The following is a 19,681-nucleotide window of genomic DNA, read 5'->3' as shown; positions in this document are numbered from 1 at the left end:
TCCATACGGTATGGAGAATGTATGGCACTATGTATATGGTGCCCATGCCGACTCCTAAGGATTTATTCACACGTGACAGATTGGTTGCAGAATTTCCTGCAGCTGAAGATCAGTACCAATCTCTCATTTGTTCTGTGCAGTGCTCCGCAGTGAGGGCAGCTCTGGTCCATACACTTTACTGGAGCTCCAATCTCCGCTCTCGGGTCTAATGAAGGGGTTAATATTTATTCTAGTGGAGTCTTAAAATAGTTTGTGTGTAAAAATCAAAGTTGGCGCAATAGTTCTGCAGAGGTGTAAAGTCCATCGGACGCGTCGTACGTGGTGATACGCTCGGATACATCCACTCAGCTCCGATGGTCTATGAAACCAATACACGGTATGTGGATGGGGAGAGGACACCCGAGTACGGGGCGCTCTGCAGAACTTCATGTGGAGATGCCCCATTAGACGCTGCAGTAAAATATTAAGGTTAGTTATGATTTTTCCAGGGGTCAGAATTTTTTTTATTATTATTCATTTGCTTCCTAAATGCAGAGTTAATAAACTTTATGAATAGTCTTAGTTAAACATTATTCATGATTTTGCTGCTGCTGAGCTTCTATAAGCCTTTTACATGGATGAGCGACGTACAAAAAAAATACAAATCTGGCTGATCTTCTGCTTCTGCTTCTCTCTGCTCTCGGTGTTAGACTTATCAGCAGTGAGGGGGTTGTACACCGATTTCCACAGTGAGGACAGAGAGGAAAGTATCTACAGTCTCTGGGAGGGCAGAAAAAAAAAAGTTGTAGATAAGTGCAGGATAGAAACATTGGAAGATGGCAGTACCATGGATACATACAGACCTCACATTCAGCTTATATTACTGGGAGAGATACTCCCCCAAAAGAACAACATCTGATAGTAAGAGTAGGTTGCATAATGGTTATGAACATTGCCGGCTGAAGCGTGGTGCAATTTTATAAACTAAAAGCAACCACTAATGTGTAAAAATATATTTTTTTTTCTATGTCAAAGGTTTTCATAGCCTTTAACTACTTTTGACTTTAGTGTAATGTCTCCAGAAGTATGTGAACCCCATTGAGAATGATAACTTGCTGTCATGTACAGTGCATTGTAGGGTTGTGATCCAAGTAACTTGTTGAGTAGTAATCATCAGTTATGGGGTGCCGGTTTAGTATGACCCTATCACATCTCATATCCTTCCCTTTCCACACCTCGAATGGTCACTTCCATGCTATGATGTGGTACTTTGAGGAGGAGTCATGGGCTGGTTCACATCGCTCATGGGAAATGGATGGGACCCACATGAGCTGCAGCCCCTTCTTTGTGGACCTCATGGAAGCTCCTCTATAGTGTATGTACCCTCGACCTTGCCAATGAACCTAAGGATCGGGCCTTTGAGGAGCCTATGAGTCCTAACAGTCCTTGGGTTGTATCCTGGACTTCTCAACCTTTAGGTCAGGGTTCCCCAACTCCAGTCCTCAAGGCCCACCAACAGGTCATGTTTTCAGGATTTCCTTAGTATTGCACAGGTGATGGGATTGTTGCCTGTGCAGGTGATGGAATTATCACCTGTGTAATACTAAGGAAATCCTGAAAACATGACCTGTTGGTGGGCCTTGAGGACTGGAGTTGGGGAACCCTGCTTTAGGTGACCAAGTCAACCGAAGGGACTCCCATCAGAAAATGCAAATGTTCATCTTAAATCTTATGGACCTGAAGACAGTCTCAGGTCAATGTGAAATTCCAAAAATAGCCAACTTTTGCTGCTTAGATTTTATAAAAATGTTTTGGCTTGGATGTATCCTTGTTCCTTCATTGTGTCTTTACTCTTCTGTATCCATAATATAATGAGCACATGTGTAGCCGGCCCCTTGTCAGCTCCAGACAGACCCCAAAATCCTCATTTGAGCCTCTCCAGCTCCGCAGACGTCACATTTGGCAACGGAACGCCATCCATCCCTTTCCAAATAAATTAACGTAAATAGCACAATAAAACCCAGACCACACATCCAGCCAGACGCAGGAGGCCGCTTCCAAGCTGGACCGCATCTCCACAGTTATTGTTGTCTAGATGGCTCTGGCCAAATCCTCAGACCCTACCTGGGAGGAGGACAGCTGAAGGCGAGAGCCAACATCTGCATTGTTAATGTCAAGCTATGAGCTCATCGTCCCGGCTCCTTACACCTGCAGGACACCAGCGCCAAATATTGTCCCGGCTCCTCACACCTGCAGGACACCAGCGCCAAATATTGCAAAAATGACATTTATCTGAGAAGTTTTATTTACTCCGGGGAGGGAAGATCTGGTGAAGAAGTATTCGGCTGACTTATGGAGTCGTAAAGCAGACCACCATTATTAACATCTCCGTGCTCAGCTCTGGACAAGGGCCGACTGACCCATCATAGGTAACACCTAAGTACCTGGAGGAAGCCCACGCAATCTTCAGCGCCTCCTGAGTTGCATATATGCGCTGTCCGTATTTCACGGTTTGCTGGGAAATTTTTTTTTTCTTTTGCATACGAAAAAAATGGATGACACAATGATGGTAAAAATGGATGTGGCACACTAATGAAAAGCGGATGAGGGAGAAACGTGTGAATTCTGCATATAAGTGCATTCAAATAACCGTGTTTTATAGTCCATGTTGGGCGACGTTCACATGATCAGTATTTGGTCAGTATTTTGCATCAGTATTTGTAAGCCAAAATAAGGAGTGGAAAAGAAACACGTCACCACTTCTGTATTTTTTACCCATTCCTTGTTTTGGCTTACAAATACTGATGTGAAATACAGAACATGTGAACGTGGCCTTATGCCACGGCCCCACTATCCGTATTTGGTCAGTATTTTTTCTCAGGAGTGGGAGCCAAAACCAGGTGAGGAACAATCAGAGAAAAGGTATAATAGAAACAAGTCACCAATTCTGCATTTATCACCTACTCCTGAGAAAAAATACTGACCAAATACTGATAGTGGGGCCGTGGCCTTACAGTCACAGTTCCTGAGTCCGACTGCCTGATATATGCTATTAGGCCGGGGTCCCACTACCTTAGATTCTCTCCTCTGAGAGAATCAGGTCTATTATGATAAATGGTTTTTAGGCTTAAGAAACCCCCCTCTTCCCCAGCAGTTTGTTTAAATACAAACTGTGCTTTACACACCCCTCTCAGGTCCGGCAATGAGTCTCCGACAAAACTCCAAGATTATGAGGAGTTTTGCGTTTTTGAAGATTTGGAGTGTTTCTAGTCAGTTTCTGCTCCAAAGACGCTGCGGGGAGAAAATGATTGTTATTCCCCCTGGCAGCGTTCTGGTTTCAGTCACTTTTCTATATAGGCGGCTGTATCCTCGGCCCTGACTGACAGCGCAATGCGGAGCGAGTGTTGCCCTCATGACTGAAACCGAATGCTGCCGAGGTAAATAATGTTCCTTTTCTCCCCGCAGGGTTAGGCTACATGCAGGTGCCGGGCAGCATAATAACGCTGTTAACCCGCAGATTAACCCCATATCTGCAGATTAATAGTGTTTTTTTCTGGTAACAGGTTCCCTTTAAGTTGGGAGTACCCTTTTTATTTTCACAGCTGAGAGTTTGCTACAATTGTATCCTCTGTAAACAGCTGCACAAGTCTCTGTCTGGACAGTTACAATGTATTAGCTCAGGTGAAATGTGTTCAGACTGGGTCTCTTTTTAGGTCCTGTGCACATGTTGCAGATTTGTCACAAAACCTGAAGGATTTCCTAGTACCAGCAAAGTGAATGAGAATCCTGACGTCTCATGCACACCTTGCTTATTTTTCACGTGCAGATTTGGTGTAGATGTAAATCTGCAGGATGTCAGTTTTTTCAGCAGATTTCACTCATACTAATGATTGGGGAAAAATCTGCAACAAAAACCTATGTAAAAAAAAAAATGCATCAAAAGCTGTGCCTATTTTATACAGCGTTTTTCCTGGCAAGAGATGCAGAAATGTCTGGACCGAATACTAAACCTGTGCATATTACTTAGCATTGTCAAGACTGGATACAATTATCACAAACCCTCAGCTGTGAGAAGTAATTAGGTCAGGACAGATTTTCCAGCCACAAAAAAATGGATCCAAAAGTGCAGGGACCTGCGGAGGGAGGAAGGGAGGAAGGACCGCCACTTCTCCTTCCTGCAGGATCCACTTCTGGCTTTGGCTCAAAAAATTGCATGTGTGAAAGCAGCCGGAGCAGAAAGCGCAGTGGCGCCCATCGTGCCCCGTCCACGGGCAGATATCCGGGTACGATCTGCCATGTGGCTCGGTATAAGGCGGCTGCCATGCTTTCTGCAGTGCAGGCTGTTGTTGACTTTCACATGGGGAGGACTCAGGGAGGAGACCCAGTTTAACCCTTCGCTGGAAGGCGCTGTATAGGAAGCCCACGTAGACCAATAATAACCGTATCCAAATCCTCTCTGGGGTGGCCAGCTGCTGTCGACTCAGACGGTACGTGAACCCTGGGCTGAGGACATGGGATATATCCGCACATTGTTAATGGGCTTGCTGCATCTCCCTGGGAACGCCGCCTGGTGCCGGGGACTCTGTGCCGGTATTCGGGAAAGTTAGGAAATGAAGTAAATTTCTAGTTCAGCGCTGACCCCCGAGTGTAACACGTACGACGGTGTCCTGCCCGGGCCGTGTAATCAGCAGCTGCAGATATTGGATCTGGGGCCCCTTCCTAGTAGTGCCGTAACTATAAACTTCGGGGCCCCGGGGCAAAACTTCATAGTGGGGCCCCTCAACATTTCAATCACTAGAGGTTGTGTGGAACGTGGTGAAGCTGCTGCGCATTGTGGTATACAGCACACCGGCTTCACCACGCTCCGCAAGACCTTTAATAGATTTTGCGGTTTATGATGCAAGCTTTAGAAGTGAAATATTCAGTGAATATGTTTGGAAAATGAATAAGGTGAATAATTCCAAATATTGCACAATTTTCAAATAACTGTATATGTTTATTAAGTAGCAGCCGGGCTTCTCACAGTTTGTGTCTGCTGAGCCTGTCTCCTCTCAATGATGCTGAGAGTCTGTTACAGTCAGTGTGCACTGTGCCTTACCAACTCTCTGTGATCTCCAGACTAACATAATGTTACACATCTTGTGCTATGAGACTCTCCAGGCCAGTGCAGGTTTCCATTCATTGACAGCTGGCAGAGCTCCTGGAAATTATTGAAATGATAGTCTCTCCTGTCCTCCGGGTGACATTGTCTGACAGGAATATAGGAGCTGGGTATTTTATGAGAAATTAAAGTATTAAAATACTATTTTTTACCATCAGTTTGGGGCCCCTTGGGTGGTTGGGGCCCCGCCTGCCCCGGTTGTAGTTACGGCCCTGCTTCCTAGAGGATCAGTATGGAGCATGCACGGTGCAGCACAGCCCCGCTGTACGGTTAGGGTTTCCTCACCGTGCAGGCGTCCACGAGCTGTAGGGGTATGTACACACTGTCCTTTTTTCAGGCGCTTGAAAAAACCCGAGAAAGACATAAAAAAGGAATTAACGTAATGCGAAAACGTCTCGCTGTGCACATGTTCTATCTTTTGTCACTTCTTCAGGCATTGAAAGCTGTGAGGTGGCTAAAAAAAAAGTGTCCGGTCCTTTCTTCTGGCGGCTTCCACTATGTTATATATGGATTAACAAAAAAAGGCGCAGAGGACGTCCAACATCCAATAAACACATTTTTATTGAATTGTCTTATGCTTCCAAAATGATTGGGTACACCCGTGTCTAATACCTGTGGTGTGCACATGGCCTTAGTGTAGGCTCCGAGGACAAGGGGTCGCTGCGCCCATAATACAGAACAGCACAGGGACAGCAGTGCCGCTGTGACTGGAGGGGAAGCTTAGAACATGGTGAGGGGCCACACAGCTGGCCCTAGGGGTGGGTATGGGTGCACTGCAGGGTCACTACTAAAGGGGGGCCACATAGCTGGCCAGAGGGGTGGGTGTGGGTGCACTGCAGGGTCACCACTAAAGGGGGGCCTCATAGCTGGCCGTAGGGGTGGTGGGTATGGGTGCACTGCAGGGTCACCACTAAAGGGGGGGCCACATAGCTGGCCGTAGGGGTGGGTATGGGTGCACTACAGGGTCACTACTAAATGGGGGCCACATAGCTGGCCGTACGTGTGGGTATGGGTGCACTGCAGGATCACTACTAAAGGGGGGGGCCACATAGCTGGCCGTAGGGGTGGGTATGGGTGCGCTGCAGGATCACTACTAAAGTGGGGCCTCATAGCTGGCCATAGGGGTGGGTATGGGTGCCCTGCAGGGTCACTACTAAAGGGGGGGGCCACATAGCTGGCCGTAGGGGAGGGTATGGGTGCGCTGCAGGATCACTACTAAAGGAGGGCCTCATAGCTGGCCGTAGGGGTGGGTATGGGTGCACTGCAGGGTCACTACTAAAGGGGGGGGGGCATAGCTGGCCCTAGGGGTGAGTATGGGTGCACTGCAGGGTCACTACTAAAGGGGGGCCACATAGCTGGCCGTAGGGGAGGGTATGGGTGCGCTGCAGGATCACTACTAAAGGGGGGCCACATAGCTCGCGGTAGGGGTGGTATGGGTGCGCTGCAGGATCACTACTAAAGGGGGGCCACATAGCTGGCCGTAGGGATGGGTATGGGTGTGCTGCAGGATCACTACTAAAGGGGGGCCTCATAGCTGGCCGTAGGGGTGGTATGGGTGCACTGCAGGGTCACTACTAAAGGGGGGCCACATAGCTGGCCGTAGGGGAGGGTATGGGTGCGCTGCAGGATCACTACTAAAGGAGGGCCTCATAGCTGGCCGTAGGGGTGGGTATGGGTGCACTGCAGGGTCACTACTAAAGGGGGGGGGCATAGCTGGCCCTAGGGGTGGGTATGGGTGCACTGCAGGGTCACTACTAAAGGGGGGCCACATAGCTGGCCGTAGGGGAGGGTATGGGTGCGCTGCAGGATCACTACTAAAGGGGGGCCACATAGCTCGCGGTAGGGGTGGTATGGGTGCGCTGCAGGATCACTACTAAAGGGGGGCCACATAGCTGGCCGTAGGGATGGGTATGGGTGTGCTGCAGGATCACTACTAAAGGGGGGCCTCATAGCTGGCCGTAGGGGTGGTATGGGTGCACTGCAGGGTCACTACTAAAGGGGGGCCACATAGCTGGCCGTAGGGGTGGGTATGGGTGCGCTGCAGGGTCACTATTAAAGGGGGGCCTCATAGCTAGCCGTAGGGGTGGTATGGGTGTGCTGCAGGGTCACTACTAAAGGGGGGCCTTATAGCTGGCCGTAGGGGTGGGTATGGGTGCACTGCAGGGTCACTACTAAAGGGGGCCACATAGCTAGCCATAGGGGAGGGTATGGGTGCGCTGCAGGATCACTACTAAAGGGGGGCCTCATAGCTGGCCGTAGGGGTGGGTATAGGTGCACTGCAGGGTCACTACTAAAGAGGGGGCCACATAGCTGGCCGTAGGGGAGGGTATGGGTGCGCTGCAGGATCACTACTAAAGGGGGGCCTCATAGCTGGCCGTAGGGGTGGTATGGGTGCACTGCAGGGTCACTACTAAAGTAGGGGGCACATAGCTGGCCCTAGGGGTGGGTATGGGTGCACTGCAGGGTCACTACTAAAGGGGGGCCACATAGCTGACCGTAGAGGTGGGTATGGGTGTGCTGCAGGATCACTACTAAAGGGGGGCCACATAGCTCGCCTGAGGGGTTGTATGGGTGCACTGCAGGGTCACTACTAAAGGGGGGCCACATAGCTGGCCACAGGGATGGGTATGGGTGTGCTGCAGGATCACTACTAAAGGGGGGGCCCTCATAGCTGGCCATAGGGGTGGTTTGGGTGCGCTGCAGGGTCACTACTAAAGGGGGGCCACATAGCTGGCCGTAGGGATGGGTATGGGTGCGCTGCAGGGTCACTACTAAAGGGGGGCCTCATAGCTGGCCGTAGGGGTGGTATGGGTGCGCTGCAGGATCACTACTAAAGGGGGGGGGGGCACAGATTTGCACCCTGAGTCTCACGCTTCATGTGAATGCAGTGATGTTTCTCGTTTGGGTTATTTGCCTACTTTATAGGACTGTTATTATTGCAGTTTATGGCAGGGTTTATTTCCCCACTTTATGGCATAGTTATTTGTGCACCTAAGGCTGTGTTCTCATTGCGTTTTACCCTCATGTCACTGGCGATGTCGGTGCTTACGTCTGAAACCTTGTATTAATGAGATTCAGCTGTTTGCACCGACAGGGGCCATTGACTTAAATGATGCAGATGGAGTCACTGTGTGCGCTATCGGACATAGTGTTGGCAGTATAAGCACCAAAATGTAGTCTTCCACATTTTGTTTCTTGTCTTAAACAGACATATTGTGCCAAAATTGACGGCCGACAGAGCACACAGTAACTACGTCTGCATCCTTATGGCCCATGTCACCCTATACATCAGAATCCTGTCTTCCAGGGCTTTGGACGTAAGTCCAGAAGGAGCCACTGACCATAGGCTAAATGATGGGAGCGTAAGGGCACTGATACTGGGGCAATCATGGCTCTATTATTTAGAGATCTTATGCCACTATTTGGGCACTGTAAGGTAAAGCATACGAAGTGGGGCCACAACTCCCCTAAATCCGCCTCTGGGTCTCCTTTTGGGATGACAGTTGCCATGAAGTTACTTTACCCTATAGTAAAAGTTGAGTCTCCTTTAGGCCATGCTCTTACGTAGAGTAAAGCTTCTTTTTCCTCCTCTGTGTTTAAGGCCCCATGCATCGTTTTTGCTCAAATTGCCTTAAGATTGCAGAGTTTATTCCTCATTAAAATGTGCATTTTTTACCGGGTTTCTGCTGCTCAGCCTCATTAATTTCTTATGGCCATTTTGCTTTAAAGATGCCGCAGAATCCGTGCACTATTTTTAATCCCCTTAAATCAGGAGCCTGAAAAATGCATGTAAAGATCACAGTTGTGTTTTTTTAAGTGCGGAATCGCAACGTTTCTGTACAAAGCAAACCCGACGTATCACATCTGTACCAAAGAGGAAGACGCATAACAAATGCAGTAAATGGATCAGATGCTCTTGTGTATTTCAGTGCGGTGGGTGGGGGAGGGAATGGAGGTGGATGTGTCCCGTCACACCCCTCACACACCTCCTTCCAAACACCAGCACATGTGGATGTAGTGACAAGGATCAGTGGACCTGCATAGGGTAATGGGAGGACGTACTGGGCAAATATTGTTTTTTGAATTGTTCTGTAATTCTTGCACTGACGTCCTGTAGATATTTTGCTGGGCTTGCGCTTATACACAGCAGCTAATCTGAAGAAGCAAAGCTTCGGGGGCCAAATATTATTTTTTGCGGCTGTACATTAACTATGTGACTCCTAAGTCCAACTTGGGGAAATCAGTAAAGGGTTAAACTTGACGCTTTAGGAGCAGATTGGTTGTGATTAATTATGGAAGACGAGCAGATGGAATGTGCCGGGGTCATGTGACTGTGCCCGGGGCAGATCTTACGTTTCCAGGAAGGCGGGCGACTCCATGTCTCGCCCGTGCTACTACTCCAATGCTCAGCCCAGATGAGGTGTCCTACAAGGACTTGTATCAGGACATCACTGCCCAGGGCTCTGTATAATACATGTTTGGCTCATTGAGTCGCTGATTGACTTGTCCATTTGTTCCAGATAACCATGAGATACCTAAGCAGAACGGTCCACTTAGCCACCAGGGCTGGCTACAGATATGGCTACCGTGTCCTCAGCACTGCCGCTGGTCACACGACGGAGAAGAGCGTACCGTATGCCACGACGCTAAAAGAGGAAGGTTCTGCTACCAAAGGTCCAACCAAGCCCCTGCCTGAATCTGCAGACGTGGTGGTCATCGGTGGGGGCAGTTTGGGATGCCAAACCACTTACCACTTAGCCAAGATGGGCATGAAGAATGTTGTGCTGCTGGAAAAAGACCGTCTTACTTCTGGGACGACATGGCATACTGCAGGTAAAAGGGGCAAAATTTCAGATTTGCAGAGTAATCGGTAGCTGGACTTGTGTTGGACTTTTTCTTTCCTGTGTAGACATGATGCCTATAGGGCAGCACAAAGACGCTGTGGCCTCATACTACAGAGACCTAGGCACTCTGAGCACCGCCATGTGGTACGGTGTACAGCGATGTATTACGGTGATATCTCCTCCTAGATGCAATGAAAATAAAAACTTCTATTTGAAATGTGAAAGTACAGGATTGGCCCATGGGCAAAGGTGTAACTATAGTGGGTGCAGGGGATGCATCACCCCCAAGTCCTGTATCCTATGGGGGGAGGCAAAAATGTCCCTTTGGCCAATATGAGAAGACCAATACTATTAAAGAGCCATGTTAGTTGGGTGCTTGTTGGAGATTTTGCATTAGGGGCTCTTGGGTCTCCAGTTCCGTCACTGGCCCTGGACATCTACAGGTGCGCTGTATGGATCTGACGTGGGCTTTGTGCCGGAGGCCTATAGATGCCCTACAGTAAGGAAGCCTTATAATGAATGACGTGACACTTATCTCCTCTTCCAGGACTTTTGTGGCAGCTGCGGCCCAGTGATGTGGAGGTGGAACTGTTGGCCCACACCCGTAATGTCGTCAGCCAGGACCTGGAGCAAGAGACGGGCCTGCACACTGGATGGATAGAGAATGGAGGTCTCTTCATCGCCTCCAACAAGCAGCGTCTGGATGAATATAAAAGACTCATGTCTGTAAGAGCGGTGTGACCCCGAGTGTGTGTACAGCAGATAAGCCTCAACTGGAAGCTGTGACCCCATGGTGCTCATCCAGCTGATGGTCCCATTCACCCTCATGGGGACGACAGTGTATCCTTGTCCTCTTCTTTGGCCAAGACCAGGACTTGGTGCCCCTAGGTGTTAGTTAAGAGCCTCAGAAGTTAGACCCTCAGAATTTTCTTTTATGTCCTGATTGATGGGTTGTAAAAGGAGCTAGAAAACCCATCAATATCTGTAACAGGCCCCACATTTATAATCCTAATGTCTTCCTATAAGGTCTGGGTGGGACTGCAATCTGGGCACCTCGTATTTCAGCCAATCATCATTATTTTCCATGAGGATGAGTGGCAACAGAGGTGACTGGTGACTGCGCAGCCCCTTTCCTCCATGCCATGCGATGACGCTGGCCCAGATATAGCATCATTAGGGGCAGCAGGCCGTTAGGTTACTAATCTGCTGGATGAGTCCTCACTCTCGTGCTTTTCCATCTGTGGTCGCCCCGGCACATAAAGCTTTTTGCTACACTTTCACATCAGTTTTCAATGTCCCTTTTTTCTAAAAATTGCAGCAAAACTGCGACAGCGATGTAAGGTGCGCAGGGCGGTTGTCATGGGCGAGGGGCTGTTGTTCTCCCACACCCTGGCACCCCACAAGTAAATGATGTCCCATCTGTAGTCTGTGTAAAGTGGATAACACTCACTTTTGGTTCCGAGGACGCTTGCGCCATGATTCCGGATCCGGATGCAGCTGCACAGTCGCCATCAGACTCTTTATCATTTTTACTCAGCAGATCAAGTTCAGTTTTAGTCACAGATACAGCCCAATACGTCAAAACAGTAACGGTTTCTTCAGCCTGCGCTATCCCTCTCTTTGCTGGCACCTCTGGCCAATGGGATGTTCCAGCCCGGCTCCCCAGAATCCAGACCCAATTTCCTTTTGTGGTTTTCCGTCCGGCCTCCCCATAGAAGAAGAGAGTAAAGTAGACTCCTTCATACCTAATTCGGGCCGTTGGCCCCGGACATCCCGGGAAGGACCACAGAAATTTGACGCGGCCATTCTCATGCTGCTCTTTCTTTGTCCGTATCTCCCGTGCTCTTCAGCCCACTCCAGCCCTGAACTTCTGCACCAAAACTATCTTATCATAACTCTTTATCTATATCTGCATCTAACTCCAACTGCCCTAACTAGGAAATGCTTCCACTTATATCTACTCCTACCCCTCCCTACCCCAGCTTGGGTGAATTCCCTGAACCGTAACTGTTTCTATACTAACCCACTTAAGTTCCTGAAATTAACTATTTCCTGATCCTATTCTTATACTGTCCCTATCTTAATACATTCACATCTAAAATAGTCATAAAATCGTACACACTATGTTATTCACATTATAAACCTTAAAATACACAAAAACGCCCCAGTTTTTAGTAAGGAGGGAAGCAGAACGTGCTTGTCCGGGACATACTCTTGCAGCGATATTTCCAAACAGAATGGTAGCGAGCGGATTCAGTATCTCCGCTAATGGTTTTCACGCTGACTTCACAGACCGCAGAGCTGTGATCACTGGTTTAATGTGTTTGCTAATTGCTTCTTAGTAACATCAGAGTGTTAATAGTAACAAGGGTGTTATTAATTTATTTTCTACAAATCCATTAAATAATACCGCATTCCCGTCACTGATCACGGAGAAGAATCATCTGGTTTAGAAAACTCATGTTCTGTTAGCAGGAGAGGGATGTTTAAACCCTACCCATGAGCGGCATAACTCCACCCATGAGCGGCATAACTCCACCCATGAGTGGCATAACTCCACCCATGAGCGGCATAACTCCACCCATGAGCGGCATAACTCCACCCATGAGCGGCATAACTCCACCCATGAGCGGCATAACTCCACCCATGAGCGGCATAACTCCACCCATGAGCGGCATAACTCCACCCATGAGCGGCATAACTCCACCCATGAGCGGCATAACTCCACCCATGAGTGGCATAACTCCACCCATGAGCGGCATAACTCCACCCATGAGCGGCATAACTCCACCCATGAAGACCTTCAAGCTGATCATCCATTTTTGGGAACAGTTTATAGAATCCCTGCCCCCTTTTAGTATGAGACAGCCCAGAAATGACAGGGATTGGATTTGGAAAAAAAGGGAAAGTCTCTGCAAATTCTGAGCTGTTGGCAGCTAGATAATTTCACCATTTAGCGGCCACAATGACGATCTCTTCGGCCTCATTTGCAAATAATTTTTTTGCGTATGGGGACAAATGGATCGATTTTTGATCAGTGGTTTTTAGCAATTTTTTGTGTGTCTCTCTTTATCCATGTCACATCCAGTTTTCTTCTATGGAAAAAAAAGAGTTGCTAAGCTCCTACCCATTGGACAGTATAAATAGACAGCACACAGATAAATAACCGATTTTGATCTGTATACTGAATCCTAATTGGTCTGCAAAAAAAACAACTGTGTAATGCTTTCTTTGCCCTGTGGAGGTGCTGCAGGAAAATGATACACTTCTTTCTGGATTCGTCTGATTGCAAGTGTTCTTAGCAGCAGGACAATATGTGGTCAGCTTTTATAGTTGAAGCATGTTAATGAGGACATCCCCTTTAGCTAATAGTAGTTTAAGATGCATTGGGTGCTAACTGGACCCGCTAAATGCCCCCTTTCAGTCAGCTGGAATCTTTATGTAAGCCAATTATTTATGGGTTGTGTTGGGTTTTGCAGCTTGGCATCATTCATTTTGAGGCTGAGCTGCAATTACAGATGTAGCCTGAGGAAAAGCTGGTTCTAATCTTATACAATACGTTTAAATATTTTGTAATTACTAAAAAAAATGCTGTACACTTTCCCCCTTGATGATGATTTTGCTTTTTTATCTCGATAGTTGGGAAAGGTTTATGGTGTGGAATCGTATGTCCTGTCCCCGGCCGAAACCAAGGATTTATATCCGCTTATGAACGTTGACGATCTGTACGGCACCCTCTACGTCCCTAAGGACGGTACCATGGACCCTGCCGGCACTTGTACAACCTTAGCAAGGGCTTCTACTGCCAGAGGAGCTCAGGTAGTAACAGGAGTGATGGGTAAGGATGCTGAGATATGAGGGGCTGTTTCATAGGGTCCTCACACTGTAGAGCTGATTGGAGCTTCCTATGTCTAATCAGCGCCTTTATAATATTAGACACTGGTAGAAAACTGTTGGTGACTGCTGGCATCCCTCCATGATACCTTCTAGTGTGAGGCTGCAAACAAAGCAGCGTATCTCAGCTTCCCATATCCCTCTGCGTATAATGGGGGACGGGCTCGGTCCTTCATACATAGTATATGACATTGGAGGGTGACGGGCTCGGTCCTTCATGCATAGTATATGACATTGGAGGGTGATGGACTCGGTCCTTCATACATAGTATATGACATTGGAGAGTGACGGGCTCGCCCCTTCATACATAGTATATGACATTGGAGGGTGACGGGCTCGGTCCTTCATATGTAGTATATGACATTGTAGGGTGATGGGCTCTGTCCTTCATACACAGTATATGACATTGGAGGGTGACGGGCTCGGTCCTTCATACATAGTATATGACATTGGAGGGTGACGGGCTTGGTCCTTCATACATAGTATATGACATTGGAGAGTGACGGGCTCGCCCCTTCATACATAGTATATGACATTGGAGGGTGACGGGCTTGGTCCTTCATACACAGTATATGACATTGGAGGGTGACGGGCTTGGTCCTTCATACATAGTATATGACATTGGAGGGTGACGGGCTCGGTCCTTCATACATAGTATATGACATTGGAGGGTGACGGGCTCGGTCCTTCATACATAGTATATGACATTGGAGAGTGACGGGCTCGCCCCTTCATACATAGTATATGACATTGGAGGGTGACGGGCTCGGTCCTTCATATGTAGTATATGACATTGGAGGGTGATGGGCTCGGTCCTTCATACATAGTATATGACATTGGAGGGTGACGGGCTCGCCCCTTCATGCATAGTATATGACATTGGAGGGTGACGGGCTCGGTCCTTCATACATAGTATATGACATTGGAGGGTGACGTGCTCGCCCCTTCATACATAGTATATGACATTGGAGGGTGACGGGCTCGGTCCTTCATACATAGTATATGACATTGGAGAGTGACGGGCTCGCCCCTTCATACATAGTATATGACATTGGAGAGTGACGGGCTTGGTCCTTCATACATAGTATATGACATTGGAGGGTGACGGGCTTGGTCCTTCATACATAGTATATGACATTGGAGGGTGACGGGCTTGGTCCTTCATACATAGTATATGACATTGGAGAGTGACGGGCTTGGTCCTTCATACATAGTATATGACATTGGAGGGTGACGGGCTCGGTCCTTCATACATAGTATGTGACATTGGAGGGTGACGGGCTCGGTCCTTCATGCATAGTATATGACATTGGAGGGTGACAGGCTCGGTCCTTCATACATAGTATATGACATTGGAGGGTGACGGGCTCGCCCCTTCATACATAGTATATGACATTGGAGGGTGACGGGCTCGGTCCTTCATACATAGTATATGACATTGGAGGGTGACGGGCTCGCCCCTTCATACATAGTATATGACATTGGAGGGTGACGGGCTCGGTCCTTCATACATAGTATATGACATTGGAGGGTGACGGGCTCGCCCCTTCATACATAGTATATGACATTGGAGGGTGACGGGCTCGCCTCTTCATGCATAGTATATGACATTGGAGGGTGACGGGCTCGGTCCTTCATGCATAGTATATGACATTGGAGGGTGACGGGCTCGCCACTTCATCATAGTATATGACATTGGAGGGTGACGGGCTCGCCACTTCATCATAGTATATGACATTGGAGGGTGACGGGCTCGCCCCTTCATACATAGTATATGACATTGGAGGGTGACGGGCTCGGTCCTTCATACATAGTATATGACATTGGAGAGTGACGGGCTCGCCCCTTCATACATAGTATATGACATTGGAGAGTGACGGGCTTGGTCCTTCATACATAGTATATGACATTGGAGGGTGACGGGCTTGGTCCTTCATACATAGTATATGACATTGGAGGGTGACGGGCTCGCCCCTTCATACATAGTATATGACATTGGAGGGTGACGGGCTCGGTCCTTCATGCATAGTATATGACATTGGAGGGTGACAGGCTCGGTCCTTCATACATAGTATATGACATTGGAGGGTGACGGGCTCGCCCCTTCATACATAGTATATGACATTGGAGGGTGACGGGCTCGCCCCTTCATGCATAGTATATGACATTGGAGGGTGACGGGCTCGCCCCTTCATGCATAGTATATGACATTGGAGGGTGACGGGCTCGCCCCTTCATGCATAGTATATGACATTGGAGGGTGACGGGCTCGCCCCTTCATACATAGTATATGACATTGGAGGGTGACGGGCTCGGTCCTTCATACATAGTATATGACATTGGAGGGTGACGGGCTCGCCCCTTCATACATAGTATATGACATTGGAGGGTGACGGGCTCGGTCCTTCATACATAGTATATGACATTGGAGGGTGACGGGCTCGCCCCTTCATACATAGTATATGACATTGGAGGGTGACGGGCTCGGTCCTTCATGCATAGTATATGACATTGGAGGGTGACAGGCTCAGTCCTTCATACATAGTATATGACATTGGAGGGTGACGGGCTCGCCCCTTCATGCATAGTATATGACATTGGAGGGTGACGGGCTCGGTCCTTCATGCATAGTATATGACATTGGAGGGTGACGGGCTCGGTCCTTCATGCATAGTATATGACATTGGAGGGTGACGGGCTCGGTCCTTCATGCATAGTATATGACATTGGAGGGTGACGGGCTCGCCCCTTCATACATAGTATATGACATTGGAGGGTGACGGGCTCGGTCCTTCATACATAATATATGACATTGGAGGGTGACGGGCTCGGTCCTTCATACATAGTATATGACATTGGAGGGTGACGGGCTCGCCCCTTCATACATAGTATATGACATTGGAGGGTGACGGGCTCGGTCCTTCATACATAGTATATGACATTGGAGGGTGACGGGCTCGCCCCTTCATACATAGTATATGACATTGGAGGGTGACGGGCTCACCCCTTCATACATAGTATATGACATTGGAGGGTGACGGGCTCGCCCCTTCATACATAGTATATGACATTGGAGGGTGACTGGCTCGGTCCTTCATGCATAGTATATGACATTGGAGGGTGACGGGCTCGGTCCTTCATACATAGTATATGACATTGGAGAGTGACGGGCTCGCCCCTTCATACATAGTATATGACATTGGAGGGTGACGGGCTCGGTCCTTCATACATAGTATATGACATTGGAGGGTGACGGGCTCGCCCCTTCATACATAGTATATGACATTGGAGGGTGACGGGCTCGGTCCTTCATACATAGTATATGACATTGGAGGGTGACGGGCTCGCCCCTTCATACATAGTATATGACATTGGAGGGTGACGGGCTCGCCCCTTCATACATAGTATATGACATTGGAGGGTGACGGGCTCGGTCCTTCATACATAGTATATGACATTGGAGGGTGACGGGCTCGCCCCTTCATACATAGTATATGACATTGGAAGGTGACGGGCTCGCCCCTTCATACATAGTATATGACATTGGAGGGTGACGGGCTCGCCCCTTCATACATAGTATATGACATTGGAGGGTGACTTGCTCGGTCCTTCATACATAGTATATGACATTGGAGGGTGACGGGCTCGCCCCTTCATACATAGTATATGACATTGGAGGGTGACGGGCTCGCCCCTTCATACATAGTATATGACATTGGAGGGTGACGGGCTCGCCCCTTCATACATAGTATATGACATTGAAGGGTGACGGGCTCGCCCCTTCATACATAGTATATCACATTGGAGGGTGACGGGCTCGGTCCTTCATACATAGTATATGACATTGGAGGGTGACGGGCTCGCCCCTTCATACATAGTATATGACATTGGAGGGTGACGGGCTCGGTCCTTCATACATAGTATATGACATTGGAGGGTGACGGGCTCGCCCCTTCATACATAGTATATGACATTGGAGGGTGACGGGCTCGCCCCTTCATACATAGTATATGACATTGGAGGGTGACGGGCTCGCCCCTTCATACATAGTATATGACATTGGAGGGTGAGGGGCTCGGTCCTTCATGCATAGTATATGACATTGGAGGGTGACGGGCTCGCCCCTTCATACATAGTATATGACATTGGAGGGTGACGGGCTCGCCCCTTCATGCATAGTATATGACATTGGAGGGTGACGGGCTCGGTCCTTCATGCATAGTATATGACATTGGAGGGTGACGGGCTCGCCCCTTCATACATAGTATATGACATTGGAGGGTGACGGGCTCGGTCCTTCATACATAGTATATGACATTGGAGGGTGACGGGCTCGCCCCTTCATACATAGTATATGACATTGGAGGGTGACGGGCTCGATCCTTCATGCATAGTATATGACATTGGAGGGTGACAGGCTCGGTCCTTCATGCATAGTATATGACATTGGAGGGTGACGGGCTCGCCCCTTCATACATAGTATATGACATTGGAGGGTGACGGGCTCGGTCCTTCATGCATAGTATATGACATTGGAGGGTGACGGGCTCGGTCCTTCATGCATAGTATATGACATTGGAGGGTGACGGGCTCGCCCCTTCATACATAGTATATGACATTGGAGGGTGACGGGCTCGCCCCTTCATACATAGTATATGACATTGGAAGGTGACGGGCTCGGTCCTTCATACATAGTATATGACATTGGAGGGTGACGGGCTCGCCCCTTCATACATAGTATATGACATTGGAGGGTGACGGGCTCGGTCCTTCATACATAGTATATGACATTGGAGGGTGACGGGCTCGCCCCTTCATACATAGTATATGACATTGGAGGGTGACGGGCTCGGTCCTTCATACATAGTATATGACATTGGAGGGTGACGGGCTGGCCCCTTCATACATAGTATATGACATTGGAGGGTGACGGGCTCGCCCCTTCATGCATAGTATATGACATTGGAGGGTGACGGGCTCGGTCCTTCATGCATAGTATATGACATTGGAGGGTGACGGGCTCGCCCCTTCATACATAGTATATGACATTGGAGGGTGACGGGCTCGGTCCTTCATACATAGTATATGACATTGGAGGGTGACGGGCTCGCCCCTTCATACATAGTATATGACATTGGAGGGTGACGGGCTCGGTCCTTCATGCATAGTATATGACATTGGAGGGTGACAGGCTCAGTCCTTCATACATAGTATATGACATTGGAGGGTGACGGGCTCGCCCCTTCATACATAGTATATGACATTGGAGGGTGACGGGCTCGCCCCTTCATACATAGTATATGACATTGGAGGGTGACGGGCTCGGTCCTTCATACATAGTATATGACATTGGAGGGTGACGGGCTCGCCCCTTCATACATAGTATATGACATTGGAGGGTGACGGGCTCGGTCCTTCATACATAGTATATGACATTGGAGGGTGACGGGCTCGCCCCTTCATACATAGTATATGACATTGGAGGGTGACGGGCTCGGTCCTTCATACATAGTATATGACATTGGAGGGTGACGGGCTCGCCCCTTCATACATAGTATATGACATTGGAGGGTGACGGGCTCGGTCCTTCATACATAGTATATGACATTGGAGGGTGACGGGCTGGCCCCTTCATACATAGTATATGACATTGGAGGGTGACGGGCTCGCCCCTTCATGCATAGTATATGACATTGGAGGGTGACGGGCTCGGTCCTTCATGCATAGTATATGACATTGGAGGGTGACGGGCTCGCCCCTTCATACATAGTATATGACATTGGAGGGTGACGGGCTCGGTCCT

General features: G+C 48.6%; 1 protein-coding gene across 6 annotated transcripts in view; it reads left to right on the top strand.

Moving 5' to 3' along the window:
• The first annotated feature begins 241 nt into the window (after positions 1-241).
• The window catches only part of SARDH (sarcosine dehydrogenase), a 96,030-nt gene continuing 76,590 nt past the window's right edge, over positions 242-19,681 (top strand). Inside the window, exons 1-4 of one of the 6 annotated variants that reach the window (XM_073640249.1) lie at positions 242-376; positions 9,661-9,973; positions 10,532-10,710; positions 13,624-13,803. In XM_073640249.1, coding sequence (XP_073496350.1) covers positions 9,667-9,973; positions 10,532-10,710; positions 13,624-13,803 — 666 coding nt within the window. In that variant the 5' untranslated portion in view covers positions 242-376; positions 9,661-9,666. The other 5 variants (XM_073640245.1, XM_073640250.1, XM_073640246.1 and 2 more) reach the window with 5 other exon arrangements.

The sequence above is a fragment of the Phyllobates terribilis genome, unplaced genomic scaffold (genome assembly GCF_046119375.1).
Source record: "Phyllobates terribilis strain yellow unplaced genomic scaffold, ASM4611937v1 Scaffold_7__3_contigs__length_470593459, whole genome shotgun sequence".
Taxonomy (NCBI): domain Eukaryota; kingdom Metazoa; phylum Chordata; class Amphibia; order Anura; family Dendrobatidae; genus Phyllobates; species Phyllobates terribilis.
This window is presented reverse-complemented; position numbering and strand designations above follow the sequence as displayed.